The 25,980-nt window shown below is 44.4% G+C and overlaps 1 protein-coding gene across 9 annotated transcripts in view; it reads right to left on the reverse strand.

The window, feature by feature from the left end:
* Nucleotides 1-25,980, reverse strand: part of LOC110505642 (kinesin light chain 1) — a 35,425-nt gene that overhangs the window by 5,914 nt on the left and 3,531 nt on the right. For 4 of the 9 annotated variants that reach the window (XM_021584998.2, XM_021584996.2, XM_021584994.2 and 1 more), the window contains exons 2-14: nucleotides 19,581-19,848; nucleotides 19,090-19,320; nucleotides 18,869-18,947; nucleotides 17,126-17,354; nucleotides 16,881-16,968; nucleotides 16,284-16,385; nucleotides 9,858-10,031; nucleotides 9,628-9,727; nucleotides 7,508-7,560; nucleotides 5,554-5,621; nucleotides 5,359-5,467; nucleotides 4,874-5,038; nucleotides 1,022-1,152 (exon numbers count right to left, since the gene is read on the reverse strand). In XM_021584998.2, the coding sequence (XP_021440673.1) occupies nucleotides 1,022-1,152; nucleotides 4,874-5,038; nucleotides 5,359-5,467; nucleotides 5,554-5,621; nucleotides 7,508-7,560; nucleotides 9,628-9,727; nucleotides 9,858-10,031; nucleotides 16,284-16,385; nucleotides 16,881-16,968; nucleotides 17,126-17,354; nucleotides 18,869-18,947; nucleotides 19,090-19,320; nucleotides 19,581-19,847 (1,796 nt within the window). In that variant the 5' untranslated portion in view covers nucleotide 19,848. Of the gene's footprint in view, nucleotides 1-94; nucleotides 2,316-4,873; nucleotides 5,039-5,358; nucleotides 5,468-5,553; nucleotides 5,622-7,507; nucleotides 7,561-9,627; nucleotides 9,728-9,857; nucleotides 10,032-16,283; nucleotides 16,386-16,726; nucleotides 16,789-16,880; nucleotides 16,969-17,125; nucleotides 17,355-18,868; nucleotides 18,948-19,089; nucleotides 19,321-19,580; nucleotides 19,849-25,980 lie in introns of those variants that run through there. The other 5 variants (XM_021584997.2, XM_021584995.2, XM_021585000.2 and 2 more) reach the window with 4 other exon arrangements.

A 25,980-nucleotide genomic window follows, 5' to 3' on the forward strand; every position in this document is an offset into this window, starting at 1 on the left:
AGAGTTCTCTACTGTCTCCTGGATTAGAGAGAAGTCATCATAATGGGGTTAATTCAACATCGAAGAGTTAGAAGCAAAAAGAGGAAAATGAATCAAAGAATACAGAATTCCAGCAAACAGATGAGGCATGCTGTAGCCATTCGCTTGGAAAAGTTTATTTGTCGATAAAAGCACAACACAGCACAGCATATTAGAATATTAAAATAAAAGATGCCCATGCAGAAAAAAATAAGTTATGACAAAAAATTCTCCAAGAAACTATTGAAAATGAACACTAGGTGCTAATATTTGCACCTTCTTAAAATGTAGTTTAAAAATGGTGAAAAAAACAGAAGACAATATGGCAAGAAAATAAATAAAATACACATTTCATAGGCAGAAATGCAGACATTTCAAAGCAGACAATGAGTAGTGGTAGTGTGGTTCTCTAAAGCGCTCAGCCATTCTCTTTAGTCTCCAGATTGTCCATCACAGCTGATTGAGAGTACTCTGTGTACAACAGAATAAACTAGGCAGAGCAGCAGATGTGACTTTTTATACAAATTACAAGGACATTAAATAGAGAAGCTGCTGACTGAGTCACTTCGTGTCCTAGTACTCTGCCCAACTCTCTCTGCCAGTCAGCTCGAAGCACTTCCTACACTGGACATATCCACACAGGCAACAGTCTGGAATACTACCCTGCTTCTAGAGAGTGATATTGTGCCAGTGAGAGTCAGTACCAGTCACAATATGTGGCATTCATAGTGTATGCCAGTGAAAGTGCATAAGTATCAGCCGCTTGAATGTGTTAGTGCAACCCCCAGTGATTCATGACTTGTGCCAAACAGGACTCAGAGATACACAGAGTTAACCCACAGCAGAGTAGAGATCCCTCCAGCAGAGGGGTGGCTTAGTCTTTTCTAGGCAGATCTAGTGGCAGCACACCAATCCAGTGGAGCGAGGTGGAGAGGAAGGGCCTCACCCATGGGGCCCTCTGTACATTAGGGGTCAAGGGTTCAAAGGTGAGGTGGATAGTTACCCAGGGTTTTTGGGCTCGCTCTCCCGTGAGCCACCGCCCTTCAGCTTGCGGACCAGTTTCTCGCTGCTGCGGCGAATAGAGGCACGGAGTTTACTGAAGGAGCCGCTCCGCTTCAGAGAACCAGAACCGTCCTGATGAGAGAGGCCAGAGGGTTACACTCTCACGCAAACACAGAGATCTGGTTCAGTAAATTATTTTCATAGACATGTGTCTGCATGTGTGATGGACTGTGCATTTGAGAGTGTGCTTGTCATGTGCATCTGATTAGACTCTCTATTCAGACAAAATGTCATCCTAAGTGTGCTATTCAGAAATGATGCTATAAAGAAATCAGAGAAGCCCTCCAAACACCTCTTATGAGGTCATGCTGTCACAATAGTTATCTTGGGTCAACAGAGCACAGCAATTAAATTCCTTCAATAATCTACTTTCATCCGAAGGCAGACATGTTGCTTTGCCTGCCTTATCTTCGAGAGGGAACAAACAAAGAGGCTACAGGCAAAGATCTGGGTGAGCAAAGAGTTAAGTTTTATTAGAAGTTAAGAAAGACAGTGTAAGATCTGATGCACAGACAGACACGACAGAGTAGATTAGTAGAGCAGATTCCGCACTGCAGAGCAAGGCTTGTCCCACTCCTCTGTCCTTTACCCTCCCACCCATTCCCCATTTGTCTATGTATATACAGTAATATACAGGAGCTGCCATGTCTTCTGATGCCCTCTCGTGATCATGACATCACAACACTTAAGTTAGACATCAATAGGAGCATATGGAGCACAGGATCTAACACTAAAGAAATCCGACAGTAGCCTGGTGCCACCATGGTGCACTGAGAGAGCACACAGTATGATTATCATGCCACCAGCTCATAGTATTTACAGTATGTTAGTTAAATCACTACGAGCAAGCGCAGTCCGATATGCATCGGTCAGTACTAGTAAATGCTAAACACTCAACACCACCACACAGAGATAGTTAGAAACTCCTCAAGCGAGAGAGCGAGGAGACAGAGTATTTAAGTACAGTAAAGAGTAAGATAAGGTAATGGCAGGAGAGGCTTGGAATGGTTCTGGGACAGAGCCCAGGACCCCTGTCCCATTGACATTGGATAGAGCTGGGGTCAGCTTGGCCCAATGTGTCCCTGTAGAGTAACCAGACAGACAGCCCAGAGGAGAGCAGGGGACCAGAGTCTGAAGAGAGGACAACTGCAAAGCTGGAGGGGTGGCAGGCGAGCAGGCGTCCATCATGCAGAAGACAATTTTTTAGAACCACAACAAGGCATCTGGAGTTATGCCTGCCAGTCAGACAGGGATGGAGAGAGAGGTAGACAGAATGAAAGAGACAGAGGGTATTGAAAAATAGAGATGAAGAGGGAGGTAGAATAAAGTGAGATGGGGAGAGAAAAATGTGGAGTTGGTAAAAGGAAACGAGAGGAAGTCAGACAGACAGAAGCAGTAAGCCAAAGGGTTTCCTCCTCAGAGACATTATTTCTCCACACAGAGTTGTGGATGTGCTTTACTACTGCAGAAGAAATCAACACTCAACAGTTGCAACAACTAAGGAGCATAACAGGAGAAAGGAATCTTAAAGCAACAAAATAAAAAAATAAAAATTGACCCAGGTAAAAGTAAGAGTGAAAAATCATGAATGAATGAATTAAAGAAGCCTTAATACATCAACTGATCATAAACATCCAACCCCCTCAAATATAGGCTGAGTGCATCCAACTGAAGCAAAGGTAGCATGGATCTGGGGTTTTAACTGCTGTTCCCAGTCTGACCTCAGAGCCTTAATGGCCAGTTAAAGCATCTCTCATAATATATAAAACACGGAGTTAACCAGTATGAGCTGGCCAGTATGAGCTAACCAGTATGAGCTGGCCAGTGTGAGCTGGCCAGTGTGAGCTGGCCAGTATGAGGTGGCCAGTATGAGGTGGCCAGTATGAGGTGGCCAGTATGAGGTGGCCAGTATGAGGTGGCCAGTATGAGGTGGCCAGTATGAGGTGGCCAGTATGAGGTGGCCAAGTATGAGGTGGCCAGTATGAGGTGGCCAGTATGAGGTGGCCAGTATGAGGTGGCCAGTATGAGCTAACCAGTATGAGCTGGCCAGTATGAGCTGGCCAGTATGAGCTAACCAGTATGAGGTGGCCAGTATGAGGTGGCCAGTATGAGGTGGCCAGTATGAGCTGGCCAGTATGAGCTGGCCAGTATGAGCTGGCCAGTATGCTGATCAATTTGGTAGTTATGTCATTTTTAAAGCAAATGAATAGAACTTCACTTAATGACTATAACAGACTTTTACTCAATTCAGTATATTAAAAAAATATATATCCACAAAACAGCCAACATGACTATTTACCCAAAATAAAAACCATTTAGATTCTTCAACTCCAACCAGCTTGTATATTCTAACCCTGTTTGGTTTCTATAAAAAAAATCTAGTCAATTCCCTGTACAAAGCCATCGGCCATTTTCCACAGCCAAGTTCAGAAGGCCTGAGGTTCAACCATAGGCAAATCAAATCACCGGAAAAAATGGAAAAGAGGAGAGATACTGTGTCTGGAGAACAGTCCGTCTTCACACAGTTATATCATAGTTGCACACACAATAGCACAGGTTTTACTCAGACAGGAGACAAGTTAGCCCACCACAGAATGCACAGACAAGGGGATGCAGACAGTAGACAATTAGAATCACTCAGAGTAATGGGACAGGCCCAGGGCGGGATGCTGCCCCACCTCTACCTGGTAACAAGCTGCCACTGGATGCAGAGGAAAATACAGCAGGAGTACTGTATCACAATCAACATGCATGTATAAGTCTGCCAATCCAGTATGTATTATGCCTCTGACAGAGGATACAGCTGTACAGGTCACAAACACATACTGTAGGCGCTTGAGCACACACACACACACCTAAGCAGACACCAATAGGCAGGTAAGTACAGACAGTACAATAATGACATCGCACACCCAAACACACACATGATGAAAGTGTCAGAGGGACTCTGAAGATGTACAGTATAGAGCCCACATGCATCAGTAGTGATGAGAACATGAATAAGTCACCATGGCAACATTAGAGGTGTGGTTTAACACACAGGTTAACATACTAACTGGATAGTGTGAGTGTCTGACAGACCCAGTCCAATAGGTGTGCAGTACAGTAGAGAACACAGTTTAAGAATGTGTCTGAGCCCAGTCACCCCGGAGTCTTGAGGTGCAGACCAGGCAGGCAAGGGACTCCCAGGAGGAGATGCTGATTGGTTATCTTGGACACTACAGTTACTGTTGCTACGGGAGCAGGAAAGTTCTTAATAGCAGACTACAGCAGTGAATGTTGTGTAGTTCGCAAACATGCACTGTGACCAAGTGGACTTTACTGCAGTAATCAGATAAAGACAGAGGGAATAGCTGCTGCATGGAGAGGATGTGTTAGTTGTGAGTAAAATACTGCTGCTGCAAGCATAAAATAAGCATAAAAAACATATTGCTGACACAGAGGTCTGGGAAGAAATACGTTTTCCATAAGCAGCTGGAGTGTTCACTCCGTTAGTTGAGGACTATAAGCATCGGTGTAGACTAGAAGCATTAATGTAGAGCTGAGGTGATTATCACATTCAATCAGCATTACAACTTATAACTAGCTTTCACACCAACAATAGGGAGTCATAGAGAATCTAGGAGAGTTCCCATCAATGATACCACTGGCAACTCAGCCCTCATCAAATAATTTACAATTTGAAGAGGATATGCACTTTAAGAATAGGTAAGAAATAACTTTTTCTCTAAGGGGTGTGTGTCTGTACCCCCTCCCTACACCGTGTGTGGCCTGGGCTGTGTACTGTACTTACCCCGTTCCACTCCACGCTCATACTCACTTCCTCGCCCCTATCCGGGCCACTCTCGTACTTGACCGTGGTGTCGGAGGTCAGACTCTCACGGCTCCGCTGCTTCTCCTGCTCCTCCGGCTCGCTCAGAACATCCGCCACACGCTGCTTGTGCACTGTGTCCAGACCCTGGCCACATTGACAGGAGACACACACATTAACAAACACATACAGACACATTATGAACCAAATAAACACGTACAAAGATGATAAAGACAGCAAAATAAAAAAAATCGAGCATTTTCATGAGCCATCTACAGTGATCAACATCATGTGTTGGATTTTGTTATGGATTTGTTTACAATAGTTGAAAGGCAGGACCTGCTAATTTCAGTTAAGCTGCTGGACCAATGATACTCCAACAGTGCGTTCACCTTGAGTTTCATATGACCCTGGCCTGGCAAATCTTATTCAAGCATGTGAGTGTCAGAAGAGGACAGTGGTCACACCTGTTTTCTGGAGCGCTTGGCTGCCTCCTCCAGTGTCTCTGCCGCCTCAAATTTACCCTGCCGCCTGTAGAGGGCGCCCAGATTCTTCAGGGTGGTGGTTACTGTGGGGCTGGGGGCAGACATTATAAACACATCATGAACTAATGATGTAATCACATACAGAACAGTCCATGAGTTTCCAGACTCAACACAGACCTGTCTACTTTACAGGCCTTGTACCAGCCTCCATACTCTCCGAACAGGGAGCCGTCCTGCTGCTTTCCCTAGAGAAGAGAAGAACCACCACATCCATCAGTTGTCAGGATTTAAGGAATTCAAACGCTAATGACAAACACCCACCCCTATTCATGCGTTGCACGTTTGTGAGCCTTCTCCTCAATGCATCCTCATTGGGCAATAATTATTTGGTCTAAAGAAGATAAATAATTAGTAGGAAAAACCTTTGTCAACATTTTGATGTCGCCAGATTGACTTTAGATGCAGTATAACATTAGCTAACGTAAACTCACCCCATTCCGTACAAATGTGAGCAACCACAACATTCAAACGAGGTTACAAAGAAAACTAATGTGACTGTAACGACTGTGTTGACTTCAAAATCGGGGGTGTGAACTAGATTTCTATTCAAGAGTTGATCCACATGGTAATGGCTCTATAGTATTGGAGAAAAGTTTAAAAGGACTGACCCTCCGTTACATCGTGACGTGTCATGTCGTAACGTAGAGCACGCATAAAGCAACTATTTCTGTCTACAATCTCTCTCCACCAGGTGTAGCACTTCTCTCATCATTTAAAAACAAGAAATGGACAGTGACGGGGGTAAGGGGGAGATACCTAGTCATTTGTTGCGTCATCACTGCATGCGATCATCATTCTCAAAGCCGCTGTTTACTTTTAAGATTACTTTAGCACCGCCCTAAAAACCCGATTCAAATTCGACACAAACCTTCAAATAGGTATGTAATGACACATTATATAAACTATTTATAGTGTTTTATTTACATTTTAGAGGCGATAAGGTGATAAATTGGACAGATTGAAAAAAAGCAATTTTCCCACAAAACATCTCTCCTTCTCACTAACACGCAGTAGTTTTGCTTCCCCACCCGCCATTTTTAAAATGACCCGACGGGGCTCATTGCTGTCTTGAATTGGGGCGGCAGGGTAGCCTAGTGGTTAGAGCGTTGGACTAGTAACCGGAAGGTTGCAAGTTCAAATCCCCGAGCTGACAAGGTACAAATCTGTCGTTCTGTCCCCTGAACAGGCAGTTAACCCACTGTTCCTAGGCCGTCATTGAAAATAAGAATTTGTTCTTAACTGACTTGCCTAGTAAAATAAAATGCAGAAACGGGCAGCGTTTAGGTCATGTTATTGATTCTGTTGGAAAGGGGAGAAATGGTGCTTTACAATGGTATTGACATTACCGTTGATCTGGAAGTATTACGTTTTTGAGGCGCTAAAATAAGGGCAATTGTAACGGAGTTATGTAACAAAAATCTGGAGGTCTCCTCTAATGTTAGCATTGCTAGCTATTTTCTGACAAACTTTGCTAGCTAATGACAACATTGGCATCTGTCTAAAAGTACATTTGCCAACATAATGATAAAGTTGCTTCCTACTAAATATGTGCCTACTTTATCAATGCCATCGTATTCCCAAGCCCCTAGAGTGTAATTTAGACGACAGTCATTCGCCCAGGTTCAAATTCATTAGCCCCCTTTCTACTTTTGAGCATCAATATGGCTGCAGCATCTGTATAACATTGATAACAATGGCAATGACGCGACCGAGGTGCAACACATTAATAGCAAAACTGTTGGTCACAAAGAACTTGCCTAAATATTCCAGCTAATTCTGGACAAATTATACGGAAGCGTAAAATGAGATCTAGAGTAAATTAACCGATCTGAGACATGTTAATGTAACCTAATATACATAAGTGCTTAAAGAGAGAGGTGGAAAATTGAGCGATTACAGTTCATCACAATTTCTTCAGCAGTCTAAATTGATGACCCTTTCATACCGTGACTGAAACACTTTTCCCTGTCAGTTGTGAAAGTTCAGCCACAAGTCAGTAGTGACACATGCCATGCCATGGCCATTAGTGAAAGTGGACCCTCTATCATCCCCCTCACAAACACACTCTCACCTTGCTCTGTTCCTCTCTCTCCTCAGCATGCATCCAAATGGGTTTGTTCTCATCTGCAGAGCCAGAGACCAAAAACAACAATCAGACACATGCAGGTCTAAAAATATATTGACAGACAGTCAGGCAGTCACCCAGGCAGCAGGGTGCTCGACCTGGTCTGTCTCAAAGTATTAGAACATTCAACTGAAAGGTCACTGTTGTTTTCAGAAGCGCATTTCCACTAAAATGATGACAGCAGCCTGAAAACATTAACTTTTACATGTATTTATTATTTAACTTCTTGGTGACAGGGGGGCAGTATTGAGTAGCTTGGATGAATAAGGTGCCCAGAGTAAACTGCCTGCTACTCTGTCCCAGATGGTAATATATGCATATTATTAGTAGTATTGGATAGAAAACACTGAAGTTTCTAAAACTGTTTGAATGATGTCTGTGAGTATAACAGAACTCATATGGCAGGCGAAAACCTGATACAAATCCAACCAGGAAGTGGGAAATCTGAGGTTTGTAGTTTCATTTAAGTGATTGCCTATCCAATATGCTGTGTCTATGGGGTCAGATTGCACTTCCCAAGGCTTCCAGCAGATGTCAATAGTCTTTAGAAAGTTGTTTGAGGCTTCTATTGTGGAAGGGTGTCGAATAAGAGCTGTTTCAACAAGTGAACTAGGCCGAGGCCAATAGGTTGATTACTGCGCGGTAACGCGGGCGCGCCGTTCCTTCTTTTTCCTCTGTAATGAATACGCTATTGTCCGGTTGGAATATTATTGAAGATGTATTATAAAAAGACCCTAACGATTGATTGTAAACATCGTTTGACATGTTTCTACAAACTGTAATGGAACTCTTGACTTTTCGTGTGGATTTTGCGATCGCGCATTGTGCCTTTGGAATAGTGAACTAAACGCGCAAACAAAATGGAGGTATTTGGACATAAATATGGACGTAATCGAACAAAACGAACATTTGTGGAAGTGGGAATCCTGGGAGTGCATTCCGACGAAGATCAGCAAAGGTAAGTGAAGATTTATAATGCTATTTATGACTTTTGTTAACTCCACAATTTGGTGGGTAACTGTATGGATTGCTTTTGTGGCTGAACCTGTTCTCAGATTATTGAATATTGTGCTTTTGCCATAAAGCTTTTTTGAAATCTGACACAGCGGTTGCATTAAGAACAAGTTTATCTTTAATTCTATGTAAAAAATGTATCTTTCATCAAAGTTTATGATGAGTATTTCTGTTATTTGATGTGGCTCTGAAATTTCTCTGGATGTTTGAGGCATTTCTGAACATTGCGCCAATGTAAACTGAGGTTTTTGGATATAAATATGAACTTGATCGAACAAAACATACATGTATTGTGTAACATTGAGTCCTGGGAGTGTCATCTGATGAAGATCGTCAAAGCTTAGTGATTCATTTGATCTATATTTCTGCTTTTTGTGACACCTCTCTTTGGTTGGAAAATGCTTTCTGTGACTAGTTGCTGACCTAACATAATGATATGTTCTGCTTTCACCAAAAAGCCTTTTTGAAATTGGACACTGTGGTTGGACTAACGAGAAGTATATCTTTAAAATGGTGTAAAATACTTGTATAGTTGAGGAATTTTAATTAGGAGATATGTTGTTTTGAATTTGGCGCACTGCAATGAACAATCCCAGAGAGGTTAACTAGGCGAGTCAGTTAAGAACAAATTGTTATTTACAATAACGGCCTATCCTGGCCAAACCGGGACAACTCTGGGCCAATTGTGCACCGCCCTACGGGACTCCCAATCACAGCCAGAAGTGATGCAGCCTGGATTCGTGTTGCCTCTTGCACTGAGATGCAGTGCCTTAGACCACTGAACCACTCGGGCGCCCATCAAACAATAGATTGTGTGTGTGTGTGTGTGTGTGTGTGTGTGTGTGTGTGTGTCCGTGGGTACCAGAAATCACCACAAATATAGTAAAACAAAGAAAATTCTCACTCGTGGGGACATTTCCCAAGTCCCCACAAGGACAAAGGCTATTTTAGGTTTAGGGGTTAGGTTTTAGAGAAATATTATTTTGAATGGAAATCAATTTAATGGCCCCACAAAGATAGCAAAACATATGCTTTGTGAGAGAGTGTCTTACCGTCTACAGAGCCAAACTCCCTCTCATGTGCGCGGGTAAGGATCTCTTTGTACAGAGTTTCAGCCTGCTTGAACTTCCCCTGCTTCAGGTAACAGGACGCCTTGGAGAGGAAGAGAGAGAATGTAAGAATATGATCTTCAAAAAGTAAGAAAATCTTCTCATAACTCATTAGAAAATGTGCAGTCATTTTTCGAAGCCAGTGATCTCTTAACCCTATGTGACCCTCTTACCAGATTGTTTTTGGTCTTGGCCACATTGGGGTCGTCAGGGCCCAGTTTGGTCTGGTAGATCTCCAGGGCCCGCTGGTAGTAGTACTCTACCTCCTCATACTTGCCCTGGTTCTGACACAGCAGGGCAAGGTTGTTCAGCTGCTTGGCAACGTCTGGGTGGTCCTTACCCAGAACCTGGACAGGAGGTGAGATGGGGAGGCCATGTAAATATAACAAAACAGTGGGCAATAAAGCAATAATGGGTCAGCTTCTCAAAGTAAGGGGGCAAGAAAGGAGTTTATCACAACAAAAAGAGACGGCCGGTGTTTTCCACAAGTACATAGAGTAGCCAAATAGAGAAACTAGCCAGCCAGGCAGCCCTGGGCCGTTTTTTTTCTTTCCCCACTGGGTAAATTCCTTTTTTTTGCAGAAGGAGCTCTATTTTGGTGGCCTCTGGTACATTCAAATGCTTTAATTCCATCAAAATATTCTAATACCTTGATTCCATTTTTTTTCCTTCCCCTTTTTTTTTTTTTTTAACCTTTATTTAACTAGGCAAGTCAGTTTAAGAACAAATTCTTATTTTCAATGAACAGTGGGCAGAACAACAGATTTGTACCTTGTCAGCTCGGGGATTTGAACTTGCAACCTTTAAGTTACTAGTCTAACACTCTAACCACTAGGCTACCCTGCCGCCCCATTTTAGTCATTTAGTAGACGCTCTTATCCAGAGCGTCTTAAAGTTAGTGCATTCATCTTAAGATAACTAGATAGGGGACAGCCACATATCACAGACATAGAAATTCTTATAATTTTTTTTTTTTTTTTTTTTTTTGAGGTGGCAGAACGAAGTGCTCGCATTGGGGTGTAGGAAGGTAGGGAGGGGCAGTTCCTCTTGTGTTCCATAGGTAAGCACCATGGTCTTGTAGTGGATGCGAGCTTCAACTGGAAGACAGTGGCGTGTGCGGAGGAGCGGGGTGACAGAACTTGGAAAGGTTGAAAACCAGGCCGGCTGCAGCATTCTGGATAAGTTGCAGGGGTTGGATGGCACAAGCGGGGAGCCCATCCAACAGCGAGTTGCAGTAGTCCAGACGGGAGAGGACAATTGCCTGGAGTAGGGCCTGCGCCACTTCCTGTGTGAGGTAGGGTTGTACTCTGCGGATGTTGTAGAGCATGAACCTGCAGGAGCGAGTCACTGCTAGAACCGAGCCCTGTGGGACACCAGTAGTGAGAGTATGTGGCGCAGACACAGATCCACATCCCCTTGTAGGAGGGCCAGGTAGGATGCAATCCAAGAGTGTGCAGTGCCTGAGACGTCCAGCCCTGAGAGGGTGGAGAGGAGGATCTAATGGTTCAGTGTCGAAGACAGCAGATAGATCTAGGAGGATGAGAACAGAGAGAGTCAGATTTGGCAGTGTGGAGAGCCTGAGACGTCCAGCCCTGAGAGGGTTGAGTGGAGGATCTGATGTTTCACGGTGTCAAAGGCAGGAGATAGATCTAAGAGGATGAGAACAGAGGAGAGTGTGTCAACTTTGGCAGTGCGGAGAGTCTCCGTGACACAGAAGAGAGCAGCCTTGGTTGATTGACCCGTCTTAACACATATGGAATCATGTAATAAGCAAAAACATGTTAAACAAATACAAATAGTCACCCTTTGCATTGATGACAGCACTCTTAGAATTCTCTCAACCAGCCTCATGAGGTGGAATGCATTTCAATTAACCTTTGGGGTGGCAGGTAGCCTAGTGGTTAAAGCGTTGGGCCAGTACCCGAAAGGTTTCTAGATCGAATCACCGAGCTGACAATGTAAAAATCTGTTGTTCTGCCTCTCCCCAGTAGGCCGTCATTGTAATTAAGAATGTGTTCTTAACTGACTTGCCTAGTTGAAGGTTAAATGAACAAAAAACATTTAAGTTAATTTGTAAAATGTATTTCTTGTGTTGTGACAAGGTAGAGGGGTGTTATACAGAAGATGGTATTTTACCAAATAGGGCTAAGTCCATATTATGGCAAGAACAGCTCAAATAAGGAAAGAGAAACAGTCAATTATTTTAAGACATGAAGGTCAGTCAATCTGGAAAATTTCAAGAACTTTGAAAGTTTCTTCAAGTGCAGTTGCAAAAACAATCAGGCGCTATGATGAAACTGGCTCTTAGGAAGACCGCCACAGGAAAGGAAGACCCAGAATTACCTCTGCTGCAGAGGATAAGTTCATTAGTTACCAGCCTCAGAATGCAGCCAAAATAATTGTTCAGACGACATCAACTGTTCAGAGGAGACTGTGAAATCAGGCCTTCATGGTCGAGATGCTACAAAGAAACCACTGCTAAAGGACACCAATGATAAGAGACCTTCTTGGGCCAAGAAACACGAGCAATGGACATTAGAAATCTGTACTTTGGTCTGATGAGTCCAAATTAGATCTTTGTGTCTTTGTGAGACGCAGAGTAGGTGAACGTATGATCTCCGCATGCGTGGTTCCCACAGTGAAGCATGGAGGTGGTGGTGTGATGGTGCTTTGCTGGTGACACTATCAGTGATTTATTTAAAATCAAGAAACACAACCATCATGGCTACCACAGCATTCTGCAGTGATACGCCACCCCATTTGGTTTGCGCTTAGTGGGACATTAATTTGTTTTTCAACAGGACAAAGGACCCAAAACACACCTCCAGGCTGTGTAAGGGCTATTTGACCAAGGAGGAGAGTGATGGAGTGCTGCATCAGATGACCTGGCCTCCACAATCACCCGACCTCAATCCAAATGAGATGGTTTGGGATGAGTTGGACCACAGAGTGAAGGCAAAGCAGCGAACAAGTGCTCAGCATATGTGCAACTCCATCAAGACTGTTGGAAAAGCATTGCTCATGAACCTGGTTGAGAGAGGGCTAAGAGTGTGCAAAGCTACTTTGAAGAATATAAAATCTAAAATGTATTTTGATTTGTTTAACACTTCTTTGGTTACTACATGATTCAATGTGATATTTCATAGTTTGATGTCTTCACTATGATTCTTTAATGTAGACAATAGTAAAAAATAAAAATGATTGAATGAGTAGGAGCCCAAACGTTTGACTGGTACTGTATTTTATTAAAACAGAAAAATTAAGTAAACAATATTTTGAAAACAAATTAAAGGATATAGTTTTCCAGGTTTCCGTTTTTATTACGTTACAGCCTTATTCTAAAATATATTTTTTTGTTTTAATAAAAAAAAAAGCTCCTCAACCTACACACACACAATGCAAAAACAGGTTTAGACATTTTTGCAAATGTATTAAAAATAAAAAACAGAAATGCCTCATTTACATAAGTATTCAGAACCTTGCTATGAAACTCGAAATTAAGCTCAGGTACATCCTGTTTCCATTGATCATCCTTGAGATGTTTCTACAACTTGATTGGAGTCCATCTGTTGTAAATTCAATTGATTGGACATGATTTGGAAAAGCACACACACCTGTCTATATAAGGTCCCACAGTTGACAGTGCATATCAGAGCAAAAACCAAGCCATGAGGTAGAATAATTGTCCGTAGAGCTTCGAGACAGGAATGTGTCGAGGCACAGATATGGGGAAGGGTACCAAAATATTTCGGCAGCATTGAAGGTCCCCAAGAACACAGTGGCCTCCATCATTCTTAAATGGAAGAAGTTTGGAACCACCAAGACTCTTCCTAGAGCGCCAGGGTTCCTCTGAGGAGATGGACAACCATCTCTGCAGCACTCTACCAATCAGGCCTTTACGGTATTGGCCAGACAGAAGCCACTCTTCAGTAAAAGGCAAATGTCAGCCCACTTGGAGTTTGCCAAAAGGAACCTAAAGGACTCTGACCATGAGAAACAAGATGCTCTGGTCTGATTAAACCAAGATTGAACTATTTGGCCTGAATGCCAAGAGTCACGTCTGGCATAAACCTGGCACCCTCCCTTCGGTGAAGCATGGTGGTGGCAAGATCATGCTGTGGGGATGTTTTTCAGCGGCAGGGACTGGGACTGGTCGGGATCGAAGAAAAAAAGGAAAGGCTCAAAGTACAGAGCGTTCCTTGATGAAAACCTGCTCCAGAGCGATCAGTACCTCAGACTGATACGAAGGTTCACCTTCCAACAGGACAACAACCCTAAGTACACAGCCGAGACAACAAAGGGGTGGCTTCGGGACAAGTCTCTGAATGCCCCTGAGTGGCCCAGCCAGAACCCGGACTTGAACCTGATTAAACATCTCTGGAGAGACCTAAAAATAGCTGAGCAGCGACGCTCCCCATTCAACCTGACAGAGCTTGAGGATCTGCAAAGAATGGAAGAAACTCCCCAAATACAGTTGTGCCAAGCTTGTAGCGTCATACCCAAGAAGACTCAAGGCTGTAATAACTGCCAAATGTGCTTCAACAAAGTACTGAACAAAGGGTCTGAATACTTATGTAACTGTGATTGTTTTCAAATGTATTAAAATGTAAAAAACTATTCTAAAAAACAGTTTTTGCTTTGTCATTATGGGGTATTGTGTTTAGATTGATGGGGGGGGGGGGGGGGACTATTTAATCCAATATTTAATCAATTTTAGGCTAACGTAACAAAATGTGAAAAGTCAAGGGGTCTGAATACTTTCCGAATGCACTGTACATTACATGGGACGTGCATATTCACGAGCTTCATGCTTCCTCTCCCTCCTCCATGTAAAGGAATTTGACTGCAACCAGAGATCTGGATATAATGACAAGATACTCATGTCTCCACCCTAACAATGGGAGTCGTTGTCCCAAAGGCGAGAAGGCAGGCGACAAGCTTAGGTCCACCATAAACCCATAGAAACGTACTGGGCTTATTCCGGATATATTTTGGCGCGATTGAAACCTCTCGCTTCGCCTCTTCCTCTCTGCTGCGTTTCCCTGTCATTGCTCGCTTTGTGAACGACAGGCGCCTGTCCCATCAATAGATCGCTAGAAGATGCATATAGTTCATTTTAGCGGGAGAGGGCTCGACGGACTAGTGAATTCAAACTTTTAAATGAGAAGTAGCCTAGTTCAAATGAAGAAGTGGAAAATGTAGCTGGCTGAAAATGGGTCTGTAACCGGCTGATTAGCCGACAGCCGGTGCTTATGGGAAACACTGGACGCCATCCCCATTACTTTGGATTGAAGAACAATCTCACTTCTGTCCTTTGTTTACTGGCTAGGCTAAATATCATAAGAGAATAAGAGGGTGAAGTCAGAGCAGAGCTGGAGGAGTGGCATCACAAATGGGTTGGGTGAGGACAGAGAATGGAGCAGAGGGCTAACGCTGTCTCTCTGTCTGACTCAGAAAGAGAGAGACAGAGAGAGACTGGGAGTTAGGAGTGAGACACACTGCTCATTAGCAGGGAAAGAGTTCCCTCCCTTCTATGCAGTGACCGACAGAGGCTTACTGATGAGGTAGACTTGAGTCTCTGATTGATGGTTTCTGTCTGAATGATCAATAGTAAGAGGTTTTCAAAGCAACCTGTGCTGCTGGATGTGTACAAATCTCACTCCTCCTCCTCCTCCTCCTCTCTCCTGTGAAGTTTCTAGGTAAATTTGAAGAGTTTACTGTAAACATCATTAAAAGTATAGGATTTCAACAGGGAATACAAGACAGCAAGGTCTGGGTGATATATTGATTGAGTTTTATTGAGGAGAGTGATGCCTTTGAACTCGAGCCAGGGTTAGTGCCTGTTACTGGGGTACTCTGTAGAGAGAGACCCTCCGTCCGCCTCCTCCTTCTAGTCTTCACCCATAGGGATAAACCAAGGACTCAGGCAGCTCATACAGTGGGAAAAGCAAAAGCTATAAAAATAAAGAACTGCCAGGAAAATTCCTCCTACATCAGCAAAGCTGTCTTCCTTCCTCTGTTGCGAAAGCTGGGTGGCAAATCTCTAACCTTGAGAGAGAGCTTTATCAGAGTTGAAGTGGAAATATAAATAAAATGTCTCAGCTGTCTTTAAGCTCTGTGCTCTCCAACACAGGAGTCGACATGTCAATCTTAGCATGAGGGAGCATGAGGGGAAAAGGCACAGGGCGAGAAAGAGAGAGAACGCGAAACAGAAAGGGAGATGGATAAATAGAGAGACAGCACTTTGTATCTCTAGGACTGCTGAGCTTCTCCTTTATAAACATCCAATTCTGCAGTCAAATATCATGAACCCCTTCCAGGACTCAACTCACTCCAAAGTCACAGTTCCTCTGAACAACACAAAACTATAGGGAGGCTTGGGAGAGGAGGGGGTGATTACAGGCGGGAACATACACAGAAGATAAGTAATTTTTTTTTTTTTTTAATGTTTGACAAAGAAGAAAACTTTCCAAAGAAATGAAAAGTCCTTTGAAACTTGAGCAAGATTTACTTGGAGAGGAGCAGGAATCCAGATCATTCTGCAGTATTAGCACTCCATACCCACAATGCCTTGTGGTGACATATGCCCTCTGACCCACCTTCTCCCGGATCTCCAGAGCCCGCTTGCAAAGGGGCTCCGCTTCCTTGTACTTCCCCCGTTTCCCGTAGAGCACAGCCAGGTTGTTGAGTGTAGCAGCCACCTGAGACAGACACACACACACACAGTAATATACAAAGATCATGCTTGAGACAGCCTCAATCATTAGTGCCCGTGTGTAGTAGTGAGTGACCGCAAGACTCAACCATGGCAGCAGAGTGCAATTGATTTGGTGAATTAGAGGTGTGACCGACCGACGAGAGGAAGACAAACAGGGGAAACAGGAAGTGATTACTGCTCTGTAATTATATCCCAAATCAGCAGGATGAATCTCCACAACGTGCACATCACTCAGCCCACCAGACCACAGAGGTACACACAGTGACCTTTAACTGGAGTGGTCTGGTGCCCACATGGAGGCTGAAAGGGGATAGAGAGCCTAACCTCTGCTGCTCTGAGTCTGCACTGAGGGAACTGGATATCCAGGGAGAGTCAGAGACACAAGCCTGTTGGGGTCGACACAGTTAGTGGACCTGCCTGCCTGGCTGGTTACAGACATACTGCTGAGACACAGAGATTGATGAGAAACATCACTCACCGCTGGATGGTCCCTGCCCAGAGTCTTCTCCCTGATGGCCAGGGCGTCGTTCAGAAGGTTGGCTGCCTCTTTGTATTTATTCTGGTCCCTGAAAGAGGAGAACGAGAAAGAGAGAGAGAAGCCATAAAGCATGTTAACGTTGTTTCTCTGACAATGAGGTCAATTACCAGTGTATTATAATGACTACAATTGATTCACACCGAATACCAACCATCCCCACCCCAGAGCCCCTCCTCCAAGCTGACCTGTAGACCAGGGCCAGGATGTTGAGCATGGTGGCCACGTCTGGGTGGTTGTGTCCGGAGGTCTTCTCCAGGTCCTCCAGGGCCTGTTTGCAGAGGGGCACGGCCACCTCGTAGCGGCCCTGGGAGGCGTACTGGATCACCAGGTTGTGAAGGGTCCTGAGGCGGGCCGGGATCTCATAGCCTCCCTGCTGGGCTGCTGCTGCTGCTGCACTACCGTGGGGCTGCTGGACTGGAGACACAGAGCAGGGGGGTGAGGGGTTAACATATCAATTACTCACATGGACTATTCACTCAAACACACACTATTAATGTTGGACTGGAGAAACCGACACTGGAAGTGTCTCATTAGACGCCCACAGCTCTGTATCACCTCTGAAGGAGGGACAGTGGGCTGAAGAAGGAGTTGTCCTCTGCAGTAAGAACACTCTCCACCACACAGGAAAAGGGCCGGTATGATGCCAGTATGGCGATACTAGTTAGAATCACCACAAAGAAACAAAACGCAGTGGATTTCACTTCTTTAGGAAAACAGCCGTGATGTTGGAAACAAACATGTTGTCATCTAGAGTCACGTTTACTTTCCAAGCTAAAGTACCAAATATTTTACATACAGCAGGTTTTTAAAGGACAAAAAAGTTTGGTCTGCTTCGTGTTTTCATTTTTGCCACAGGAAAAAATATTTAGATACTGATATCATCCTGGCCCTACACAGGAAGTATCAAAAATGTCTCGCCGGAAAAACTGATCCCAGGTGTTCAGTCGACTCGCACTAGAGTGACGAATCCTATCGACATGCATGGTCAAACCAAAGATATCCACTTGAAAAAGCAGTGCACATACAGCAACTATGTAAAAACATACAATCCACCTTTAGCCAGGGCCCATTGTACCAACTCCAGCACTGCACTGATAGGGACCTAAGAGCCTATCAAGGAGGTAGCAGTCTGGACAGTAGAGGAGTCTAACCCACTTCACTATAACAGTACCAGCCCAGGATCATGTCATACAGACACAGAAGGCTATCTCAGTCAGCTCTGCTTCATGTGGCAGCTGGATTAATGTGAGCATACTCAGGATCATTTGATGATGTGTTCCTCCCCCGCTCTCTGGAGAGCTTCCTGGCACTACCCACTCTTCCCTTTGATCCTCTCTCTCCCCCCTCAGAAACACAGATTAAAATAAAGTAATAATATCCCCAATACAAACCCAACAAAGGACTAGAGATCCTGCTCCCATCTCCCTCCCTCCTCCACAGCCCTATCTGCATCTCATTAGTTCTCTATGCGGTGGAGCAATTCCTGGAGATGTATCAAATTGCAAAGATTTAAAGTGCACTAATGTAGATATGTACTGATTCGGCTTACTTCATTTGTTGGATGTGGTACGTAGGATCCCTTTTGTTTAATTTTGTCCATAATGATCTGCTTAAATGGGGAGTGGTTGTCTGTCTCTGTACCTCAGATCCTCTCCTATAAATGCTGGTTGCTAGAGTGAACCCAACCTGATGCCTGTGTGATCTGGCTAACTGGGTCCATTTCCATTTGGCCTGCTTCAACACTCAACCAGCTCAGTCTAATAGCACTGTAAAGCTCAAAGTGATCAGGCCTTTCAGACCAACAGGAGGAGAAAGTAGTTAGAGGGACCAGTCAATGTATTGAGGGAGTGGGGAGGGAAAGTGGGAACGAGGAGAGAGAATGGGAGGGGTGGAACGGAGAGACATGGGGATATGAAGAAGACACTCACTGCCAGGAGGTTGGTCATCCTGGTCGTCTGGGAACAGATCATCCAGATTCTCTTTACTGGAGTCAGAGTCTTTCTCCTCCTAACAGAGGAAAACAGAGAGGGCAGATGATTGTTATTTTCATTTAGAGTAAACCAGGCAGATGAAAAGCAGTGGGGTGTGTGTGTGTTTGCATCAGCCTGCTTGCGCGTGGGCATGTTGTGTATGGTGTGGGTTAACTCACCGATGGCGACAGATCCTCGTCGTACTTCTTGAGCTGGTTCATGAACTCCAGGTGTTTCTTCTCCTCCTCCAGCTGAGCCACGCTCTGCTCACTCTTCTGCAGCTTCTGCTGGGTGCCCGCCAGTTCGTCCCTCAGCCACTGGTTCTCCTGGCACAGCCGACGAACCTGTGCCCGCAGCTTCTGCTTTTCCGACTCCACAGAGCTCAGGTGGCCCGACAGCGCCATCATCACCTGGGACAAACACAACAGGGGAACAGGGGTAGTGGTGAGGCAAGGGGTCGAGGAAGAACACTGAGAACACTGGAGGTAAATTCATGGATAATCCTCTGTTTCAGACTAGTTTACTGACACTCAGACCATTGAAGTAGTAGATGGCTGTGGTTTCTCCATCTAGCTGTCTAATTTGAAGGTTAATTCGATCAGATCCCAGAGGGCTCTATCTCCAGCTCCCCCAGGTCCAGAGGTGTGTAGCAGACAAACAGTGTACTGACCTGTGCCTCGCTCAGGCCCAGCTCCAGCATCTCCAGGGACTTGCGGATCATGAGGGACTTCTCCTCCACCAGGACACCCTGGTTTTCCTGCTTCAGGCAGCGCAGCGTTCCCAGCAAGCCCTCCAAGATAGAGTTGTGCTCCTGCTTCAGAGCCTCCAGGCCCTGGATCACCTGCTTGGTCCTGGAGATGATCTCATCCTGGGACAGCTTCTCCCCAGGGTCTTCCTCCTCCTTCAAGCACACCATGGTGGACATGTTCTCACGCATCCTGTACCAGACACAAAGAAGAGGAATGGATTTAGTTGTCAGAAGTACAGATACCCTGGCCTAAGTACATTATAAATATGCTGTCCCTTTAATTCAGTGTCACTAAATGCATTAGCCCTACACTATATTTGTTTACATTTGACCTGTATCCATTGTGTTAGAGACTCAGACACTTTTGCTTAAAATAACTTCTGTCCAGGGCCTCCCGGGTGGCGCAGTGGTTAAGGGCGCTGTACTGCAGCGCCAGCTGTGCCACCAGAGACTCTGGGTTCGCGCCCAGGCTCTGTCGTGACCGGGAGGTCCGTGGGGCAACGCACAATTGGCCTAGCGTCGTCCGGGTTAGGGAGGGTTTGGCCGGTAGGGAAATCCTTCCTTGTCTCATCGCGCACCAGCGACTCCTGTGGCGGGCCGGGCGCAGTGCGCGCTAACCCAGGTTGCCATGGTTTCCTCCGACACATTGGGTTGGCTGGCTTCCGGGTTGGATGGCGCTGTGTTAAGAAGCAGTGGTTGGGTTGTGTATCGGAGGACGCATGACTTTCAACCTCTGTCTCTCCCGAGCCCGTACGGGAGTTGTTGCGATGAGACAAGATAGTAGCTACTACAACAATTGGATACCACAAAATTGGGGAGAAAAAGGGGTAAATTTCATAAATAAATTAACATTTTAAAAATAACTTCTGTCCTCGCGGCTGGGCGGGGTATTACATTTTATCATCAGACAGCCTTTCCAACATCCACTTTAGTCTAGCCCATCTCAATCAATATGCTCCTCCGTGTGTCTGCATCGGGGAAATCACTAGTTGTGTTGAACAAAGCGTGCTTATCAACCAATGACACGCAGGGCTTTTGTGCTGAAGACAGACCTCGAAAAAGAAAGAAGAGTGTGGGCAATGTATTTGAAGACCTTCTGCTCTGACTTCTGCCTGTTCAAACACAGAGCCAAGCTGAGGTATTGATGACGTAAATAACCTTGGACAGAGGGAGCAGTGGAGCATTCTGAACCACAATGTTTGAGAAATACGCTGTCACGGGCAATTCCAGGCCCCTCCCAAATCATTCTCCCACCTGGCGAATAAACTTTTAGAACGCTCAATAAATAGACGTAAAGGTCCAACTCAAAGACTATCACCACATACATTGATTTACATTGTGCATTTTAGTCATTATGCAGACGCGCCAAATGCAATTAGGGTTAAGTACCTTGCTCACGGGCATAGACAGATTTTTTTACCTAGTCGGCTAGGATTCGAACCAGCAACCTTACGCCTGATTCACACATCAGAAACCCGAATGAATAAATCAAAAAATATATAAACACTAGGCCTATAGGCTATGCCTACGCTGTGTTGTATGCCACTGCCTCGTAAATATGAGCTGAAAAAAACATAGGCTTTTCCGTTAAAACAACTACAGCCTATGTGCATGTTGTCATCAAAATTCTAATCTTAAGTCGCGGAATTCAAACTATCCTTTTGTGAGGCGCAGCCAGGAACTATGTAGATGGCGAGTGGTGGGATCGATAAACCAGAATTGGAGGATCCATCATCTTTACATTTTGGGAACATTTAATAGTACGTCAACAGTGAAGAGACAACTCCGGGATGCTGGCCTTCTAGGCAGAGTTGCAACAAAAAAAAGCCATATCTCAGACTGGCCAATAAAAATTAAAAATTAAGATGGGCAAAAGAACAGACACTGGACAGAGGAACTCTGCCTAGAAGGCCAGCATCCCGGAGTGGTCTTTTCACTGTTGACGTTGAGACTGGTGTATTGCAGGTACTATTTAATGAAGCTGCCAGTTGAGGACTTGTGAGGCGTCTGTTTCTCAATCTAGACACTCTAATGTACTTGTCCTCTTGCTCAGTTGTGCACCGGATAGAGACAGTTTGCTCTGTTCTGTGAAGGGAGTAGTACACAGCATTGTACGAGATCTTCAGTTTCTTGGCAATTTCTCACATGGAATAGCCGTCATTACTCAGAACAAGAATAGACTGACGAGTTTCAGAAGAAATGTCTTTGTTTCTGGCCATTTTAAGCCTCTAATCGAACCCACAAATGCTGATGCTCCAGATACACAACTAGTCTAAATAAGGCCAGTTTTATTGCTTCTTTAATAAGCACAACAGTTTTCAGCTGTGCTAACATAATTGCAAAAGGGTTTTCCCACGATCAATTAGCCTTTTAAAATTATAAACTTGGATTAGCTAACACAACTTGCCATTGGAACACAGGAGTGATGGTTGCTGATAATGGGCCTCTGTACTAATCGGCATGGCCGATTAATTAGGGGCGATTTCAAGTTCTCACAACAATTGGTAATCTGCCTTTTTGGATGCCGATTACATAGCAATCCACGAAGAAACTGTGTGGCAGGCTGACCACCTGTTACACGAGTGCAGCGTCAAAAGGACCTTGTGGCTGCAATGAGCCAGGGTAATTTTTATAAGATAAGTTTAATGCTAGATTAAACTTCTTATAAAAATTAAAAAATCTTCACATAATCACTAGTTAACTACACATGGTTGATGATATTACTAGATTAACCAGCTTGTCCTGCGTTGCATATAATCAATGCGGTGCCTGTTAATTTATCATCGAATCACAGCCTAATTCAACTTTGCCAAACGGGTGAAGACTTAACAAAAGCATATTCCCGAAAAAAGCACAATTGTAGCACAAATGTACCTAACCATAAACATCAATGCCTTTCTTAAAATCAATACAAATAAGTATTTTTTTTTAACCTGCATATTAAGTTAAAATAAATGCACGTTAGCAGGCAATATTAACTAGGGAAATTGTTTCGCTTCTCTTGTGCTCAGTGCAAGCAGAGTCAGGGTATATGCAGCAGTTTGGGTCGCCTGGCTCGTTGCGAACTGTGTTTCTTCCTAACAAAGACCGTAATTAATTTGCCAGAATTTTACATAATTATGACATAACATTGAAGTTTGTGCAATGTAACAGCAATATTTAGACTTAGGGTTGCCACCCATTCGACAAAATACGAAATGGTTCCGAATTTCACTGAAAGAATAACTGTTTTGTTTTCGAAATGACAGTTTCCAGATATAACCATATTAAATGATCAAAGGCTCGTATTTGTGTGTGTTTATTATAATTAAGTCCATGGTTTGATATTTGATAGAGCAATCTTACAGCGGCGGTAGGCAGCAGCAGGCGCGTAAGCATTCATTCAAACAACACTTTACTGCGTTTGCGAGCAGCTCTTAGCAATGCTTGAAGCACAGAGTCAGAGTACGCTGTTCGTAAATTCAGAGAGTTCAGAGCACACACTGCACTATTGACACTGGATGCTCTCGACGAGAGGTAGGGTTGATACGAACGTTCCTTACAATGGCAGTCATGCACCCAAGCTAACGAGCTAAAGTTGGCTAGCTTGCTAGCTACTTTCAGACACAAATGAGAGAACACCTCACTCTGACCCTTTTAAGCTAGGTGGACACCACATGACTTACAAAACTCAACGACGTTAGGATTTTGAGTGTGTTGCCAACGTAGTGTTGCGTACACTAAACGATGTGGCACAACCTGTTATGGTTTGTTTGTAAGTTGTACGTTTCGGTGTTCCTCAAGGTTCCGTTTTAGGACCACTGTTTTCACAATATATTCTACCTCTTGGTGATGTCATTTGGAAACACAATGTCAACTTTCACTGCTATGAGGGATGCTAGTTATAGGTCCCAAGAAACAAAGAGATCTGATGTTGGATCTAACAATTAATCGTGATGGTTGTACAGTCATCACAAATAAAACTGAAGGACCTAGGCATTATTCTGGACCATGATCTCTCTTTGGACGAACATATCAAGAATATTTCAAGGACAGCTTTTTTCCATCTTGGTAACATTGCAAAAATAATTAACTTTGTCCAAAAATGATGCAGAAAAGCTCATCCATGCTTTTGTCACTTCTAGATTAGACTACTACAATGCTCTACTCTCCGGCTACCCAGATCAGGCACTAAAAAACTTCAGTTAGTGCTAAACACGGCTGCTAGAATCTTGACTAGAACCCCAAAACTTGATCATATTACTCCAGTGCTAGCCTCTCTACACTGGCGTCCTGTTAAGGCTAGTGATGATTAAGGTTTTATTGCTAACCTACAAAGCATTACATGGGCTTGCTCCTACCCATCTCTCCGATTTGGTCCTGCAGTACATACCTACAAGTACGGTACGGTCAAAAGACGGAGGCCTCATTGTCCCTAGCATTTCTAAGCAAACAGCTAAAGGAAGGGCTTTCTCCTACAGAGCTCCATTTCTATGGAATGGTCTGCCTATCCATGTGAGAGATGCAGACTCTGTCTTGACCTTTAAGTCTATTGAAGACTCATCTCTTCAGTAGGTCCTATGATTGAGTGTGATCTGGCCCAGGGGTGAGAAGGTAAACGGAAAGGCTCTGAGCGACAAACCGCCATTGCTGTCTCTCCACTGGGATTCACTGCCTGTGACCCCATTACGGGGGCTGAGTCACTGACTTACTGGTGCTCTTCCATCCCATCCATAGGAGGGGTGCGTCACTTGAGTGGGTTGAGTCACTGACATGATCATCCTGTACGGGTTTGGCGCCCCCATGGATCGTGCGGTGGAGGAACTCTTCATCTCAGGGTAGCAAGTTGGTGGTCTGTTGAGATCACTCTAGTGGTATGGTGGCTGTGCTTTGGCAAAGTGGGTATGGTTATATCCTGCCTGGTTGGCCTTGTCAGAGGGTATCATCCACAGTGTCTCCCGGCCCCCCCAGTATCTATGCTGCAATAGTATATGTGCCGGGGGGCTAGGGCCAGTCTTCTTTCTCTCTCTCTCATAACCCGTGGTTGTCCCCAGTCCACTTGGTCATGCTGCTGTTTGGGGTAGACTGGGTTTCTATATACAGTGGGGCAAAAAAGTATTTAGTCAGCCACTAATTGTGCAAGTTCTCCCACTGAAAATTATGAGAGAGGCCTGTAATTTTCATCATAGGTACACTTCAACTATGACAGACAAAATGAGAATGAAAAAAATCCAGAAAAATCACACTGTAGGATTTTTAATGAATTTATTTGCAAATGATGGTGGAAAATAAGTATTTGGTCAATAACAAAAGTTTATCTCAATACTTTGTTATATACCCTATGTTGGCAATGACAGAGGTCAAACGTTTTCTGTAAGTCTTCACAAGGTTTTCACACACTGTTGCTGGTATTTTGGCCCATTCCTCCATGCAGATCTCCTCTAGAGCAGTGATGTTTTGGGGCTGTTGCTGGGCAACACAGACTTTCAACTCCCTCCAAAGATTTTCTATGGGGTTGAGATCTCGAGACTGGCTAGGCCACTCCAGGACTTGAAATGCTTCTTACGAAGCCACTCCTTCGTTGCCCGGGCGGTGTGTTTGGGATCATTGTCATGCTGAAAGACCCAGCCACGTTTCATCTTCAATGCCCTTGCTGATGGAAGGAGGTTTTCACTCAAATCTCACGATACATGGCCCCATTCATTCTTTCCTTTACACGGATCAGTCGTCCTGGTCCCTTTGCAGAAAAACAGCCCCAAAGCATGATGTTTCCACCCCCATGCTTCACAGTAGGTATGGTGTTCTTTGGATGCAACTCAGCATTCTTTGTCCTCCAAACACAACAAGTTGAGTTTTTACCAAAAAGTTATATTTTGGTTTCATCTGACCATATGACATTCTCCCAATCTTCTTCTGGATCATCCAAATGCTCTCTAGCAAACTTCAGACGGGCCTGGACATGTACTGGCTTTAAGCAGGGGGACACGTCTGGCACTGCAGGATTTGAGTCCCTGGCGGCGTAGTGTGTTACTGATGGTAGGCTTTGTTACTTTGGTCCCAGCTCTTTGCAGGTCATTCACTAGGTCCCCCCGTGTGGTTCTGGGATTTTTGCTCACCGTTCTTGTGATCATTTTGACCCCACAGAGTGAGATCTTGCGTGGAGCCCCAGATCGAGGGAGATTATCAGTGGTCTTGTATGTCTTCCATTTCCTAATAATTGCTCCCACAGTTGATTTCTTCAAACCAAGCTGCTTACCTATTGCAGATTCAGTCTTCCCAACCTGGTGCAGGTCCACAATTTTGTTTCTGGTGTCCTTTGACAGCTTTTTGGTCTTGGCCATAG

This window comes from Oncorhynchus mykiss, chromosome 25 (genome assembly GCF_013265735.2).
Source record: "Oncorhynchus mykiss isolate Arlee chromosome 25, USDA_OmykA_1.1, whole genome shotgun sequence".
NCBI lineage: Eukaryota > Metazoa > Chordata > Actinopteri > Salmoniformes > Salmonidae > Oncorhynchus > Oncorhynchus mykiss.